General features: G+C 49.6%; 1 protein-coding gene across 2 annotated transcripts in view; it reads right to left on the reverse strand.

The window, feature by feature from the left end:
* SPIN1 (spindlin 1) overlaps positions 1-16,495 on the reverse strand; it is a 76,776-nt gene that overhangs the window by 9,532 nt on the left and 50,749 nt on the right. For both annotated transcript variants that reach the window (XM_047831505.1, XM_047831506.1), the window contains exons 3-4: positions 13,582-13,630; positions 4,242-4,495 (exon numbers count right to left, since the gene is read on the reverse strand). In XM_047831505.1, coding sequence (XP_047687461.1) covers positions 4,242-4,495; positions 13,582-13,630 — 303 coding nt within the window. The remainder of the gene's footprint in view (positions 1-4,241; positions 4,496-13,581; positions 13,631-16,495) is intronic.

A 16,495-nucleotide genomic window follows, 5' to 3' on the forward strand; every position in this document is an offset into this window, starting at 1 on the left:
CTGTCTCTCTCTGTCTCAAAAATAAATAAAAACATTAAAAAAAAAAAACAAAAAAAAAAACTTCAAGATAATTCTAGGCTTGCCTGGAGCTGTAGAACAGGAGCATTCCCACGCACTCCTCACCCACCTTCCCTCTGGTAACACCTTCCATGACCACAGGGCAGTTATTCAAACTAAGAGGTCACCCTACCCCAGGCCTGAGGTCTTCCTCTGGGTCTATAATCTGTTTCCACAGCAAGCCAACTGCTCCTGGCGCTACACCACACTGGGCTGTGCTTTTGCTTGGAACGCCCCAGGGCTTTCACTTCAGCATCTGAGTAACTGCTTCTCAGCGCCAGCCCAGCCGCCCTCTCCCTCCTGCCTCCTGCCAGGGCCCTGCCTGCACGGTCTCCTCCCAGGGGCTCTCCGGGACCAGGAGTAAAAGCCCGGCCGAGACCATTGCCTCCTCCGGCTTTATTCGTTAATGGCATTCCCCACCATCGGCAGTCATCCTGCTTGGCCCGGGCACCCGGGAGGCAAGCACAGACCCCTTCCGTCTGCTTTCCGATACCAAGAGCACCGCACTCTGACACCCGCCGTACAAATTAATCGACGGCCCTGCCGTGTTCGTTAAGGGGCAGGTGGAAAATCACAACCTAACTTGTTTTTAATACTGGGAAAATTACAGAAGGTCCTAATGATTTTAAGGTTTCTCTGGCCCTCGCATTTTAGACAACTGTCTTTTAAAAAAAAGCACTTCTATTTTACTCATTCATAAGTGCTTTTACTTCTGTTAAAATTCAAAGGAACACAGAATTTCTGAAGATACTGCTAGCCAATTTTATCAGAAGGACACTCTAAATACATATGGTGCTTCTCTTTGCTTACATATGCAATAACTATCCAAAATTACACAAAATTCCCCAGTGTGCACTAAAAGCCCACTCGCGTTTCTTCAGAAGTTCTCAAACTTTTTTTTTTTTAATTTTTTTTTCAACGTTTATTTATTTTTGGGACAGAGAGAGACAGAGCATGAACGGGGGAGGGGCAGAGAGAGAGGGAGACACAGAATCGGAAACAGGCTCCAGGCTCGGAGCCATCAGCCCAGAGCCTGACGCGGGGCTTGAACTCGCAGACCGCGAGATCGTGACCTGGCTGAAGTCGGACGCTTAACCGACTGCGCCACCCAGGCGCCCCTCAAACTTTTTGATCTCAGGACTCCTGTATAATTTTTGAGGATCTAAAAGAGCAATTCTTTACATGGATAGCTACCAAAATCTGCTACTAGAAATTACAAGTAAGTCTAAAAATATTTTTTAAATACTTACATAAAGCATTTTTAATAAAAAATAACCATATTTTCTAAGAAAGATTTAGTAAGAAGAGCGGGATGATTGTACATTTGTTTTAATCTCTCAATGTCTAACTTCACAAAAAGAAAGCTAGATTCTCCTATCGGCTTCAGCATTCTGAAACATCTGTTACACGCTCTTCTGGTTGACATATGAAACCCAGCCTCACAAAGATGTGTTGTTGAAAAGGGGGAGTATTCTATTAGTCTTGTCAGATAATTCCAGATACTCTTGTGACACTACGTCACAGCTCAACAAGCCTGTTAAAGGTTAACCGCACGCAGAATCTGAAATCATTATCAGTAAACCTGTCACGCTGTTCTGTTAAAACTCACTGATCTCCAAAATATGTAAAGAATTCCTACAACTCAACAAAATCAAATAACCTGATTGGGAAACAGGCAAAGGACCTGAACAGACATTTCTACAAAGATGACAGACAAGTGGCCAAAAAGCATATGAGAAGGTGCTCGACATCACTAATCACCAGAGAAATGCAAACCAAAACCGACAAGAACAACTGGTGTTGCCGAGGATGTAAAGAAACTGGAGCCCTGTGCACTGTGGGTGGGAATGTGAAATGTTACAAACACTGTGGAAAACAGGACATGGGCTCCTTAGAAAATGAAACACAGAATTACTGCATGATCCAGCGATTCTGCTTCCAGGACTATCCTCAAAACAGAGGAAAGCAGGGGCCCGAAGTGCCTGACCGCCATGTTCATGGCAGCACTCTCCACAACAGCCAAAAGGTGGAGGCAACCCAAGCAGAGCGACGGGCGAGCCGAATGCGGGGTCGACACGATGAGTACCGCTCAGCCTCGAAAGGGAAGGAGATGCTGTCACATGTTACGTGGGCGAACCCTGAGTACACTATGCTGGGAATGGAAGTGGTCACCAAGACAAATATTCTATCTAATGATATCTAATGTGACCCAATTCATAGAAACAGAAAGTAGAAGAGCTGGGGGGGAGGTGGGGAACGGAGCAACAGATTTACAAGATGAAAACGTTCTGGAGATTTGCTCCACAACAACCTGAATGCACTTAACACTAACTGAATTCAACACTTAAAAATGGTCAAGGTAGTGAATTTCACGTTCTGTGTTTTTACCGATGTCACAAGCCTCCTGACCTCGAGGGCCCCTGACCACACATGGGGCACCCATACACTGTGCCACCACAGGCCTTCAGGCCGGGTCCCCTCCTTAGCTTATCGCAAACAAAACTGCAAGTACAGTCTGATGTATAACCTGAGGCTGATCGTGAAAGACGGTTTCCTTCCTACGTGGAACGTAAGCGAAGGGCAAATAATCTTCCAGACTGAAGCATGCGAGAAGTACCAGAATTAACTACTCATTAAATTCAGCACGTGAAATACTGCTGGGTTGCATAGACGCCTTTGGATTTCCTTTTTAAAATGCTTTGCTTTTTACAAAAACAAGCCTGATCTCCCATTGGAAACAGTAAGAAAACCATTAAGCAACTCAAGTCCATCACCAGAGATACTTATAGATTTGGGGGTATCTTGGTTTGATCAAATCACGTTTTTACCAAGAGGAAATGACCTCCTCTGTCCTATGATGACAGAAGAGCTCACACAGGCCGGCAGGGCAGTCTTACCCCAAAAGGGACAGACTAAACATCTAGATCAGAAAAAGGATACACGACAATTACTTAGTACAAACAATGGATTTGAAAGTCTAGGTATTTTTTTAAAACCTGAAGGTAAGACTCTTCAATGTAAGTTTCTCACACTGGAAATAGGCTAACGTCAAGATCAAGAGGAAACAGAGGCTGTGCCTCGTGAGGAAGGAGGAAGGTCCAGTGGCACCAAGAACAGGTAAAGACGTGACAAATGCCAGAGACGTAACATTACACAGTTACCTTTGATAATAATAAAGACATGAAGATTTCTGCGAAAACAGAACTGTATTTACACGGGATAAATATAGACTTAGCATCGTCATCTAAAGGGAAGGCAAACAGAAAACTTGCTGCTCTGGCAAAGAGTTAACTTGCTAGGGAAGCACGTGTGTCCCAAGAACACAATGGCAAAAACAAAGGGACAAGGGAACAGAGTAGTTTCCCCTCTTGACAATCTGGCCCCACACTTCTACCCACAAGTCCACATCTGCTGAGACTGGGTTTGTTAACATAGAGGCTTTTCAAGACAATTCCAAAAGGATCAACCAGCGCTCAGGCACGAGCAGCATGGCCGTGGTAAGAAGAAAGCACTTCAAAGTGAACACTCTTTAAGAAAGTAACGTTAACGTGGGTGCGCCCTACTCATCCTAGAAATGATATTTTACCTTATCCTTAAAAATAAAATCAGTCGTTATTATTTAACTGACACCTTAAGCCTTAAGGAACTAAGCTATATAAGGGGGCTTATTTGTACAATATTTAAGAAAAGAAAGGGCCGTTCATTTCCACATTGTGCAAACATCCATCTAAAGAATGCAGACTAAAGCCCACGGGTTTGGGCTGCTTGAATTTTGGCCGAAAATACAGTTATCACTTATGTAATAACACACAATGAAAGATATACTTCACATAAGGATTCTAAAGTAAGTGCATAAGCTACTATAATCTGATGAAAGAGGTACACAAGATATTTGAGCTAACAAGAAAACATTCTTACCCATCAGAGTCCACATGAACAGTGAGCAAAACGTGGGAAATAATGTTAGAAATTATCAGTTTGTCAATTTGTTCAGCAATCATTTCACACATCTTTACACCCCTGACTTGAACTGTGGTTTCAGGTGACTGACTTAAGAGTATATCGGGAGTGCCTGCACTCCAGAAAAAATAAAAATACCAATAATGCAAAAGAATAATCACAAAGCAATCACTTCGACAATCATTTGTAAAGAATACAACACACAAATAGTAAAGAGAACTTACCAACTCTATCGGGGAGGACTTCGAGCGCAGATACTCTTTCATCTTTATTAAGTTCTAGTCCATAAACACAGTCAAATCCATCGTATTTTATAAGATACAAAGAAGGATTTACAGGCACCTGGTCCAGAACGGTTCCTTTCCACTGGGTGACAGGGCCATTCCCCTCCTTCCACCCATGCTGAATCCTGCAGCCTACGATGTTCCTCCGGGGCTGGGAAACGGGTTTGCTCGGCCCCACACTGCTCCGATGTTTTCTGCATTCACACATAACACACGTAAGGTATCATGTCAGAAGTACACACCCCGACCCCCAACCCTACTGCTAGCGAGCATGCTCTCCGGGTCCAGGCGCCCCCAGGGGCCCTCCGGGTCACCGTGTGCACACGTCCTGCTCCCTGTGCGCCCTGTGGGCAGGCGCAGGAACAGCACTTGCCACAGCAACTTCACCCTGATATGGAACACGAGCATCGCTTTCTCAACTGTGAGTTTCTATTACTGCAGTCAACTCACAGTGACCTCGGTTAATCATAGATAGAGAAGGGCTGACCGCATAAAATACACATACATGCACACGGCTTTACAGAACATGAACCCGCTTCTCGTCAAGCAGAAACGTGCAACTGTTCAATCTCACCCACTGGTGCCCACATGATGAGCCCCCACCACCTTAATCAAGGAGAAAAAACTAGACCTTTAACTTCTCTTTAACCAGCAGTCCAGGCCGGCTGGCATCCAGGCATTACACCGTTAGTACTTCTCTAGGAAACAGACTCTGACTTGAATTTTGAAATTGTAACTTGAAACAAGACTTGAATTTTGACAAACAATGTATTATCAGAAATTATTGGAGCAACACCAAACCACATTCTTTCCAGATTATTAACAATTGGAAAATCTACATGCAACGTTTACAAGCAGCACACGTGGGTCCTGGTATCAGGGAAGGCATCTGGGCTCCACCTAGGAGTCTCGGACAAGGAACCAAGCTGGGCGTGGACAGAGAGGACAGCCAGGCCCCGGGGCACTGCACATGCTCAGCCGAGAACGTCCGGTGGTCAGAGATCTCTGTCTACACCACGAGCGAAAGTCGTAACCGACTGGCATACACACAAACTTTGAAAAAAACAATTTATTGTAGGCTATGATATTTAAAGCTACGATGTACGGACTTTCAAGGAGGCGAGCTGGTAAATCTAGAGGGAGTGTGACACAGAGGAACCTTGAACGCTGCCCAACGAGGTCCGCATCTGTTGGCGCAGGCCTTTCCTCAGCAAGAGGGAGATCATCCCAGATGGAAAACTGCTCACGTCGGGTGGAAAAGGGCTCCCAAGGTTCTGAGCGGGTTTTCTGCAGGCGCCCAGCAGACCTGCCTTCCAGGAGGATAGGGTTCACAGGCTGACAAGGCGGGGGTGGGGGGGGTGGTGGCTGAGAAGGGAAGACCCCACAGAGCCCTACGGAGACAGAGGGGCTCGGAGCTCTGCAGGGGATGGTCATCCAGGGAGCCACCACCCTCCTCACACATGGGGCCCGAGAGGACAGTGGCACGGCCGCACATGGATGACACGGAACAGTCGGGAGGCACACGCACAGGCCATCTGCCCACAAGGGAGGGAGATGGAAACCGTTCCCCACGGCCAGGCACACACCAGAGGCCAGAGCAGGGAGTGAGAACCAGAATGGAAGCCGTTTCAGAAACGAGGACTAACCCAGAGGAGCACGGCCAACAGATGCGGCGGGGCCCGCCTGGGAGGACACGACACAGCTGTGACTAATGGACATGGGCTCCTAGCTGTTGTAGGACATTAGGACACTGACGCAACTCACGGAAAACCCCGAGAGAAACAACACCCATGTGCACAGGCAGCCCTGGGAAAACAGACCCCACCTCTGACGCGAACATCCTCCAGTTAAGACAAATTCTTTAAGGAAAAGAACATCTCGTGGGCATCCAGGCACGAGGACCACATCACGGGAGAACGAGACAGTGACACTGGGGCCACCAAACAGCAGAGTTTACGGTTCTCGGCAAGGGGAATGTGAGCCAAGGCCTCCACACTGACCGCAGAGGCCCGGGAGGTTACAGGACGGTTGCAGAGAACCGAGGAGCGCCCGGGAGCTTCCACGGCGGCCCCACGGTGGCCCCACGGCGGCCCCCTGCCAGCCCTGGGTGCGTCCCCACGGCTGCACGAGGAAAGGGAAAGAGAGGGGTGCGCAAGGCAGGGCCACCCACCGGACAGAAGAGTAGCTAGGACAATCGCCCTCCCTTGGATGCACGGAAGAGGCAGGGCCAAGAGCTCACGTCAGCGCTGCCCGCCCAGGAACTCGGCAGCAGACACCGCGAACCTCAGCCCTTACGTATCGCCGGGAGAGCACAGGGATCTTCAGCATCATGTGTCTCCTCAGACAACCAATTACCATCTGTGAGATTTCAGCAGAAGTCCCAGCGATGCATGCTGTGTACAGCATCAGGCTTTCTTCACAGCAAAGGAACAGGCTGATTCCCAACCTCACTAAGGAATGCAGTCACATGCACCGTTTCCTAATTCACACAAACATTCCACCATTACTACCAAAATTATAAGCAAATACAGCATTTCTGCCAGTGTGACGGTTTATCTAAATTTGTCACCCTGGCTGGGTCACAGTACTCAGCTATGTGGTCAATCATTACCCTAGATGTTTTCTGTGAAGGCATTTTTCTAGAAAGGCAACCTGTAAATCAGCAGATGGCCCACCATAATGTAGCTGAGCCTTATCCAATCAGTTGAAGGTCTTAAGAAAAAGTGTTCTCACAGGAAGCAATTTTGCCCTGGGACCGGAGCTGCCACACCAGCCTCTGATCTCTCTCCGTACGTGCACAGGCACACAATCACCCCGGTCCTGGCTTTTTGGAGAATACAGATCACAACCAGAAGAGCTTCTATCCTGGATCCAACCCCTCAACTAGCAGTTGACCAATCTAAAGACAGCTGTGCAAAATTACCCACCCCATTTCATTTTTCAAGAGGTAGACGTCACACCCAGCACAGAGCCCAACGTGGGACTTGAACTCACAACTGTGAGATCGTGAGCTGAGCTGAGATAGTCAGACTGACTCAGCTTAACCGACTGAGCCAGCCAGGTGCCCCTCTCTTACATTTATTCTGGATCCTTCACCCACCGGCCCTTCCTTAGCAGAGGAACACAGCACTTTCCGGCCTCTCCTCCATGATCCCACTCCCCTGACACTGCTCACCTTCCAGAAAGCCTCAGACCAAGCTCTCCTGAATTAGGTAAAACAGACAGGCTTGAATTTCAGCCTCTCTATCAAACTGACAGATAAGAAACAAATGTTTCTTCACCTTTTCTTGAACCGTGTCTCTTTAATTAACAAGCCTTCCTATATCGGCCGTAAACGTTCGCTTCCTCTCCCGATTCCTCTGTGAGCTCTGAGGGTCGGCCTCGTCTGGGTGCGGTGGTGCCGCCCGCAGACTCCTGGTTAGCTCTCCCGCCGTGTGTGACCCTCTCTCATGCGGTCAGTGCTCCTCAGGTGCCCGACAGTCGCCGGCGTTCCTGTGCTCCGTGCCAGCCGAGACCACGGCGTCTGGAGCGCGGGTGTACTTCTTCAGGCCCAGCTGGGCCCCGACGTCTGAGCAGGAGGTGTAGGATCGGAGAAGCAGCAGTGACCCAGGAGGCTGCAGAGTGGCCAGGAGCGGAGCGAGCAGAGGCCTTGGGACAGAGACGAGGGGCAGGCAAACCTCCTCCACGGCTGGTTTCTCCTCCGGCCACCTCGGCTGCAGCCAGCCTTTGTAGTCTCCAACCCGTACAGACTCCAGGGTCCACTCTGGATCCGCACTTTTCGGAGGGCTTCCTTTTCAACTCAAAGTGGCAGAGAGCTCCTCAGCTCAGCTTAATTTCTTTTAATGTTTTTTTGGGTTTTTTTTTTTTTTTTTGAGAGACAGAGAGAGACACACACACAGAGCGCAAGCGGGGGTGGGGGTGTGCAAAGAGAGAGAGGGAGACGCAGAATCCAAAGCAGGCTCCGGGCTCTCAGAAGAGCCTGCTTGGGATTCTCGGTCTCCCTCCCTCTCTCTCTGCCCCTCCCCTGCTCGCTCTGTCTCTCTCACGAAATAAACAAACTTAAGAGAAATTAAGGGCTGCCTGAATATGGCGCCGCGGACCTACATTCTCCCTGGATACACGTGTTCGTAACAGCCCTCGAGCTCGTGTGCGTCCCTGCGAAGAGTCTAGGGGGCTCTCCAGGCCCAGCCTCCAGAGGCCGACACACACACAGTGCTGCCGCAGGTGGACGGCAGGCACCTCGCTCTGGGAGGACGGCTGAACTTGCCGCCACACGCAAATAAAGGGCTGCACTGAGTCACGATCCCAACGATTCGAGGAGGACAGCACAGAACGCCAGAGGTACGCACCTGTGAGCGCGTTGCTGGTTCTCTCCACAGCCGCCTCTGGGAACAACAGACAGGCCCCCGGGCTCTGGAGGGATGCGCCGCTGTTGGTCCTCACGACTGGGACCGGCTCTTCTCGTACGCCCATGGGGATGCCCCCGGGGAGCAGACGGGGCCGGCCAACCCCTCGGCAGAAAGCCACTCTCCCTGTACGGCAGGAGCGGATTTCCCCACGAGCCCGCGTACCTCTCAGATGGGCCTCGGAGGAGACTCTGGCAGGCGAGCGACCACCCGGAGCGTGTGGGCAAGGCCCGCACCTGGCCCCAGATTCCTCGATCCCAGACCTTCCAGCACACGCTCCGGGCCGCCGCTGCCCCAGGCACCATACCTTAGGGAGCACCAGTCAAAACCGACACTAGTTTCCACGTACCCATGTTCCCCAAAAGGTAAGCTGGATTGCAGGGGCATTTTCTGTGCCTTGCCGGACACTTTAAGGAAGTCTGGAACACACCCCGCTAATTGTTCTGTCACCCAGAAAAGAGATTCTGTGTTCAAAGCACATCCTCCTCCCCGGGACTGGAAGATCTTATTTTGGTGGTCAGTATTTAAAGGGACCACACTTCTTCAGCTTCAACCAGCACCATTCTGCCGTGAACCAGGAAATGCCACTCACGCACCGTGTACTATGTTGCACAAATTAATTACTGACACTTTCCTTATTCTATTTAGTACTGTCTTCTAAGAGCAGTTCCCTTACTCGTGTTGCAGCACATTTCAGAAGAAACTACTGATTGTATCAACATAATTGTCTTTTTACAAGATGCACACCAGTAAGGAGAAAGTTTTTCTGGTTCTTGTTGCTTAATAAAAGTTGTACAGCTGATGCTGCCATTGCCGGCTCAAAATGACGATATAAAAACAAGATGGGGAGTCGGGGTTCCATCCACACACTATGGGTTCTTTCATTACTCTGTCCCAGAGAATGCCAGAGCTGTCTGCGGCAACCTCCCAATGCCAAGGCCTTCCAATACACTATTCACTTCCTTGGTGTAAAAAGCACTTAAAAGTCGATTCAGAAGTATTATTCTTTTTGTCCAATTTAAGACAGCACCACCACACTTCATGTAGATGCCTGCTTCACTGTTACCTTGTCTGTGTAACCTGCTTTTCCAATATGAGACAAGCAACCACTCCACAAGGAAGCACGGTGTGGTGGTTGTGTGCTCTAGAATCCTGCTGTCCCCTCTGGGAGCCCTGGCTCAGTCACTTCTCAGCTGCATGACCCCAAACTGGTCAGTTAACCTCTTGCATCAAAGGGCCCAGGGTTCCTCCTTGACAGGGGTGCCATGAAAAGTACCTGAGGACACGCCAGGGACTCCAGGAGGAGGAAGGGAGAGGAGGAAGGGGGGGACAAGGAGGATGGGAGGGGGAGGACGAGGGGAGTTGTCTCTGTCGCTGTTGGGGTCAGTGACTGGTGCTTGTGATTTAACAAATGGAAAAGCACTGGCTGGAAATACCTCTACTTAGTGCGTAACAGCCCTGGTCCATTTCTCTAAAAACACACCCAAACCCGTCGTGTTTTCTGACAGTGCCTTGAAATGGAAAGGCATCCACTACTCCAACTAGGGAAGACAAAGAACCGGATTTCTGTTTGAAGACTGCAACAAAGAACCGCTACGGCTAATCTCGCCTGAGATCCCCCCCACTCTACCTTCCCTTCAAGATGCACAGCTGCCCCTTAAAGCACGGACCAGGGCGCTGACCCCCAGTATAACTTCTGACTCCCTCAAAACTTGATAGCTTGATCGGAAGCCTTACCAATTACATGAACAATTTACACACACTTTGTACACTGTATGTAACCTCTGCTGTACTCTTACAATCCAGTAAGCCAGAGAAAAGAACATATCATCAAGAACATTATGGGGGGGGGGGGGGGGTGGCACCTGGGTGACTCAGTCCATTAGGCATCCAACTTCTGCTCAGGTCATGATCTCACAGTTCATGAGTTCAAGCCCCAGATCAAACTATCTTCAGATCCTCTGTCCCCCTCTTTCTCTGCCCCTCCCCTGCTCGTCCTCACTCTCTCAAAAATGGGGAAAGAAAGAAAGGAAGGAAAGAAAGAAAGGAAAGGAGAAAGGCAGGCAGAAAAGGAGGAAGGAAGGAAGGAAGGAAGGAAGGAAGGAAGGAAGGAAGGAGAAAGAGGAAAGAAGGAAAGGAAAGGAAAGGAAAGGAAAGGAAAGGAAGAAAGAAAGGAGAAAGAGGAAAGAAAGGAAGAAGGAGAGGAAGGGAGGGAGGAAGGAAGGAAGGAAAGAAAGAAAGAAGAAAAGAAAGAAAGAAAGAAAGAAAGAAAGAGAAAGAAAGAAAGAAAGAAAGAAAGAAAGAGAAAGAAAGAAGAAAGAGAAAAGAAAGATCACAAGGAACAGAAAATACGCTCATAGTTAGTTCTGTGCCATACTTAAATCCGGGCACAGGTGGCCCTGTGCTGCTTGATCCCATGTTGTTCAAGGGCCAAGTATACTTTCCCTGCAGATGCATTTCCCAAACAACGTCCTGCAAAGCTGGGAAAGGCCTGCCTACCAACTTGTTCCCAAAATGTAGTGGGGGGCCTGGTCGGCAGGAGGCATGGAAGTGTGCTGCCTTCACTTGAAAAACCAGAACAAGATGCGGCTACACAATGTCCCTGGTCTGCTGCAGCAATGCTCACACTGCCACGGACCCGACTCCGAGTCCTGCTGATACCCACGGGGACGGGGCTGCCACACTCGTCCCCTGGAGCTCCTATGACTCCCTCCGCACGTGCAGTTACTGCTCAGATTCCCAGAAACACAGGAGGCGAGAGGAGACAAGGCCACAGGTCAGTGGCTGCAGGCGGTGGGTCCCTTGTACCTTTCCTCACTCGCTGTTGGGCCACAGTGGAGGCAGCAAGGGCAGAGTGAGGCTCCGGGTCTGCTTTTCTGTTCGTGGTTTCCATAAACATCTTGCTGGCAGAAAGCCTTGTCTATAGAGAAAAGCTGACGCCCCACCATTCCAGTCCAGACCAGGATTTTTAGGCGCGGTAAGCAGGGTCCCAGGCAGACAGAAGAACGTGCCAAGGCGCCCAGCTGAACCACCCAGCTCCCCGCTTCGAGCCAGCTCCTGCCCAGGGGCCTCGCCACCAGCCTTGTGGGCCCATCCAGAGGCAGTGAGCAATGGCCACCTGTTGTGAAATGTGCAGACTCTTTCTTTCCAACCGTCTTCAGATATGCACAGAGATCAGAAGACAGGCGAACAGGACTGAGAGTGTGTCCTTTCTTCCCGTGGCGCCCTCTGGCTACAGAGTACCAAGTTCAAGGCTGTCTACTGAAAGCTTGTTTTCACTGAAACAAGCACCCGACTGAGCTCCCTGCATTGCAGAGCACAGGGGAGCAGATTCTTAGAAGTTTTAACAGATAGGCATTTATTTATTGTGCTTGGGGGTGCGGGGGGCATTACCAGCACATCAGAGCCACGAGTCCATGGAAAGCAGTGCTTACGAGCAGGCATGTGAAACCCTCGCACAAACCCATGAATGCCTGAAATCCTAACTAAAGGAACTTCCAACCAGAGATATCCAGAAATGTATAAAACTGGGTAAAACTGAATGCACATTACACTCTGAAAGCCAGTTATTTTAAACTAACTGGTAAAATCTATTTTGCATGAACTGTTCTGGTCTTGCAAATCAACATCTAACTTGCTTCTCTTCCCCACTAAGTTTTTAGAATTACCTGATATTACAGCTTGTATTTGTTTTGTTACCTCCCACTTGGGCCAAGAGATGGCTGATTACTTATGGCAATGGTGCGCCATCAGTGGAGATAGAGTACACAGATTACCAGCTCGGTGGGCGTGGCAGAACCACGAACATTAGTAATGGGCATACCAATGAAATCTGGGAAATGCCTTATCAACCCTCAGGGACACATAGACCTCAACTTCACAGTTTTACACTGTAGGACACTTCGTGAACCTAACCTGACAAATATTTACATCACTATGCATGCACGCATTTACACGGGGGGCACGTGTGCTCAGATCAGCGACATTACGGAAGGGCACGTTTAACGTCATCCAGATGTGCCACCGCAGCCAAGGCGCCCTGGGCCCTTCGACCACACAGGGTGGTGACTTCGGTATGAACAATTTGGAAAGAACTGCTATACTGAGAGGCTCGGGAGGTGCCAGCTAGGGTCAGAGGGCCTGGTCTGTAGTTAACAGTCTACCATCAAGACCAAACGATCAGAACCTACTTGTTAGAGCAGCGCCCATGGTGCAGCAGCGGTGACCAGGACCCGGTGGGTACTTGTGCAATCTATTCAAATATGTAACTCAGTACAAGCACAGTCTTATTTAAGACAGTACCTCAATTTTCTTTGTAAACGTAACTATGTCATACACAAAGATTAAAGGGAGGGAAAAGTGGCTTGTTCGCTCTGGTACCTACAGAATTTAGGACTTGTACTGGTCACTTGAAATACACAGCCTTTTAAAATATCTTTCAACAGGCGTATTCTTTCTCTAGATTTCAAGCTTCTCATGTACTTGAAAATGTAGAAAAGCAGTGAGCAAGCAGCTGTCGGCATACTACTCAGGCCCTCCAGCCACAAGGCCCTCCTTGTCAGCAGCGCATCCGAGACGCAGCCGAGAACCTGCATGCCGAGAGCACGCAGCCCTTCCCAGGAGGGAAGCGGGAGAGCGCCGCCCTCACCACTGGGGCTTCCTGCAGACAGCGCAACCCCTGGGAGCTGGAGGGGAAATCATCGCCCGGAGGCTTTCAAGAGTGGAAGGACAGGCCTAGGCAGCCATAGGACAGGCCAAAGACAGGGGGCATGACCTGCTCAGCACGGAGAAGAGGGCAGCACGATGGCATCTCAAGTCCTACGTCACCTAAGGCCACAACCTGTTATCTAAAAGCAAGTTTCAGAGTTGCTTACTTGTGGGACGTCCTTTTCTTCATCATGCTTGCAGACACACCAGCATGGCCTAAAAGAGAAGTGAGCATAAGTCAATAAAACTGGACACAAAAATACTTCAGACCTTGGAAAAAATGAACTTCTAAAAAACTGCTATGCAAAGCATGAAATGGGGCGTCTGGGTGGCTCAGTCAGTTAGGCGTCCGACTTCAGCTCAGGTCATGATCTCATGGTCCGTGGGTTTGACTGCCGCACTGGGCTCTGTGCTGACAACTCAGAGCCTGGAGCCTGCTTCGGATTCTGTGTCTCTCTTTCTCTCTGCCCCTTCCCCACTAGGGCTCTGTGGGTGTGCCTCTCTCTCAATATAAACAAACATTAAAAAAAAAAAAAAAAAAGGCATGAAATGAAAATAAGCCATAAAGAGCCAACCTGTAGGAAGTCATTTGTTTATTTAATTGTTAAGAAGGAAATAAAAGGGGTTCTAGGAAAATAAGATAGCAAGGACAACAGCTCATCTCCCCAGATCTGCCATAAAAAACCCAAAATCACATGGAACAAAAAACACAACACAAGTGACAATCTGGCCGTAAAGTACTAAGTTACAGAAGCTGTCTTCCTGCGACAAGCCACTAGAAAGCGGGCAGATGTGAGACACCTAGACCCAGACACCGCACGGCTGAGGCACAGGACCACAGCACCAGAAGGCTGTGCACCCGCCCGGCCCGTGGTATCAGAGTGATGCGCAGACCCGGCCCACAGGGGAGCAAGGAGAACGGGATGGTTGTGCCCCAGGCTGGGAGGACAAAAGGGCGGGGGCGGGGGGTGGGGGGGGCGCAGAGTGCTGGCGAATGGGATCTCAAAGGGACTCCAAACATCTGGGGGTGAAAAGGGATGGCAGTTGTTCAAAGTCCGGCCAGCCACCTCTTCAAACCCGTAGGGCAGTTGGTAAAAACCACACAGAGGTGACCCCTCAGCAAGAGGGCTGCTCCAGACCCACCCGGGCATCTGGTGGCCAGAACAAAGTCCGAGCACGGCCACACAGTCCCAATGCGCCACCACACGTCTCAAATGGCCCGCACCCCAACAGAGGCCACTCGACACGCAGGAAAGTGGCAGACCATACCCCACGCCAAGGGGGTTACAACCAGAATGTAATTAACAGCAAAGATGTTAAAAGAGCTATAATCTGCTCAAATATATAAAGGACGACAGACAATACTCAAAACAGAAAAATGTGGGGAAGAAAAGGAAAGAAATAAATCAAAATGGTGAAAACACATGATCTGAAATGAAGATGAGTGGACATGGTGAACAGCGGACCAGACCCAAAGACGGTGGGGACAGGAGCGGCCGTGGGGACCCTCACGGCCCGTGTCAACTGGCCTGACACATGGCAAACGGGATGGTTTACCACACTCACGAAGAGAGGAGCGCACCGGGAGAGAAGAAAGAGCTAGAAGCAGCAGTGGCAGAGAGTTCTCCAGATGTGGTGCGCACACAGCCACGTGGCCACACAGCCAGTGAGCTCAGCCACGCCCACGTGGGATGAAAACAAGGATGAACCTGCCAGGGCGCATCCTAATCACAGTTCTGGAAACCAGTGGCCGGTGAAATACTTTAAAACAGCCTAACAGGGGCGCCTGGGGGACTCAGTCGGTGAAACATCCAACTTTGGCTCAGGTCACAATCTCATGATTCACAGGTTCGAGCCCTGCGTTGGGCTCTGTGCTGAGATTGCGGGGCCTGCTTGGGATTCTGTCTCACCCTCTCTCTCTGCTCCTCTTTTGCTCACACACACACTCTCTCTCTCTCTCAAAATAAACAGTAAATTTAAAAAAGAAACAACACAGAGAAACAAAGATTATACTGGCTCCAGATCCACTGCCAGAAAGAGCGTGAGCCCAAACAGAAGACGGTGGAGAAAAACTCATGGACTGAGAGCACTATCTCCGGCCAAAGGAGCTTCTAGCCTCAACGGTACAGATAATGGCACCAAGTGAAGACTGTCCAAACACGAATTCAGAGACTATATAAAAAAGGATGGGACAACTGCTAGCATCACACAAATTAACCTCAGGACAAAGTTATCAGGGATCAAGACAACATTTCAAAACGGTAAGAGTCAATCAAGAAGCCGGCACATTTAACAGGTTGACGGTACGTGCACTGGGTACAGAACACTGGAGTTCATGAGGCAAAACCCGACGGCCCTGACAGGAAAAATCAACACATCCACAATTAGACATTCAGACGTGAGCTCTCCTCTCTCAGTCAAGGAAGTGAGGAGTGGGTGGAAAATCAGACAGGACGCAGAAGACCAGAACACCACAAAGAGCCTACACTACACGGGTTTTTTCCCCCAAGCTCACCTGAGATGTTCACTCAGACACACCATCTGCCACCCATAGCACAAACCCTCCATGCACTTAAAACAACGTGAACTCCTAGGAAGTTTGTTCTCTTACCGCATCAGAAGGGAAAGAGAAATTAATAATATCTGGAAACACCCCTGTTTTTGAAAATTAAACCACAATCTTGTTTAATCCACAGTTCAAGGACAAAATCACAATGAAATTTGACCTTGAAGAAAATCAAACTGGAAACGCTATCCGTGGGATGCGGCAAAAGCACCCCTGACTACAGTGATCAAAATCCACGCTAGGCAGCAAAATATAAAGAAAACAAAGAAAGTGTGACCACAAGCTCAGTCTAGCGGTCCCCTGACTGGAAGAAGGCAGCTCCGGGGTTATCTGCAAATCCGCCATCCCTGGCTGTCCCTGAGAGCATGCATGCTCACACACACTTCCTTACTTCCACTTACAATTCCAAAGTGAAGCGAACACGCAGACACACGGCCAACCGGTCAGTGCAGGGCTGTCTGTCCCTGTTCATGAAGACGGTGAGACAGGCAGGTCCCGGGTGCCCAGCGCCGTCC

This window comes from Prionailurus viverrinus, chromosome D4, assembly GCF_022837055.1.
Source record: "Prionailurus viverrinus isolate Anna chromosome D4, UM_Priviv_1.0, whole genome shotgun sequence".
In the NCBI taxonomy this organism is placed as follows: Eukaryota; Metazoa; Chordata; class Mammalia; order Carnivora; family Felidae; genus Prionailurus; species Prionailurus viverrinus.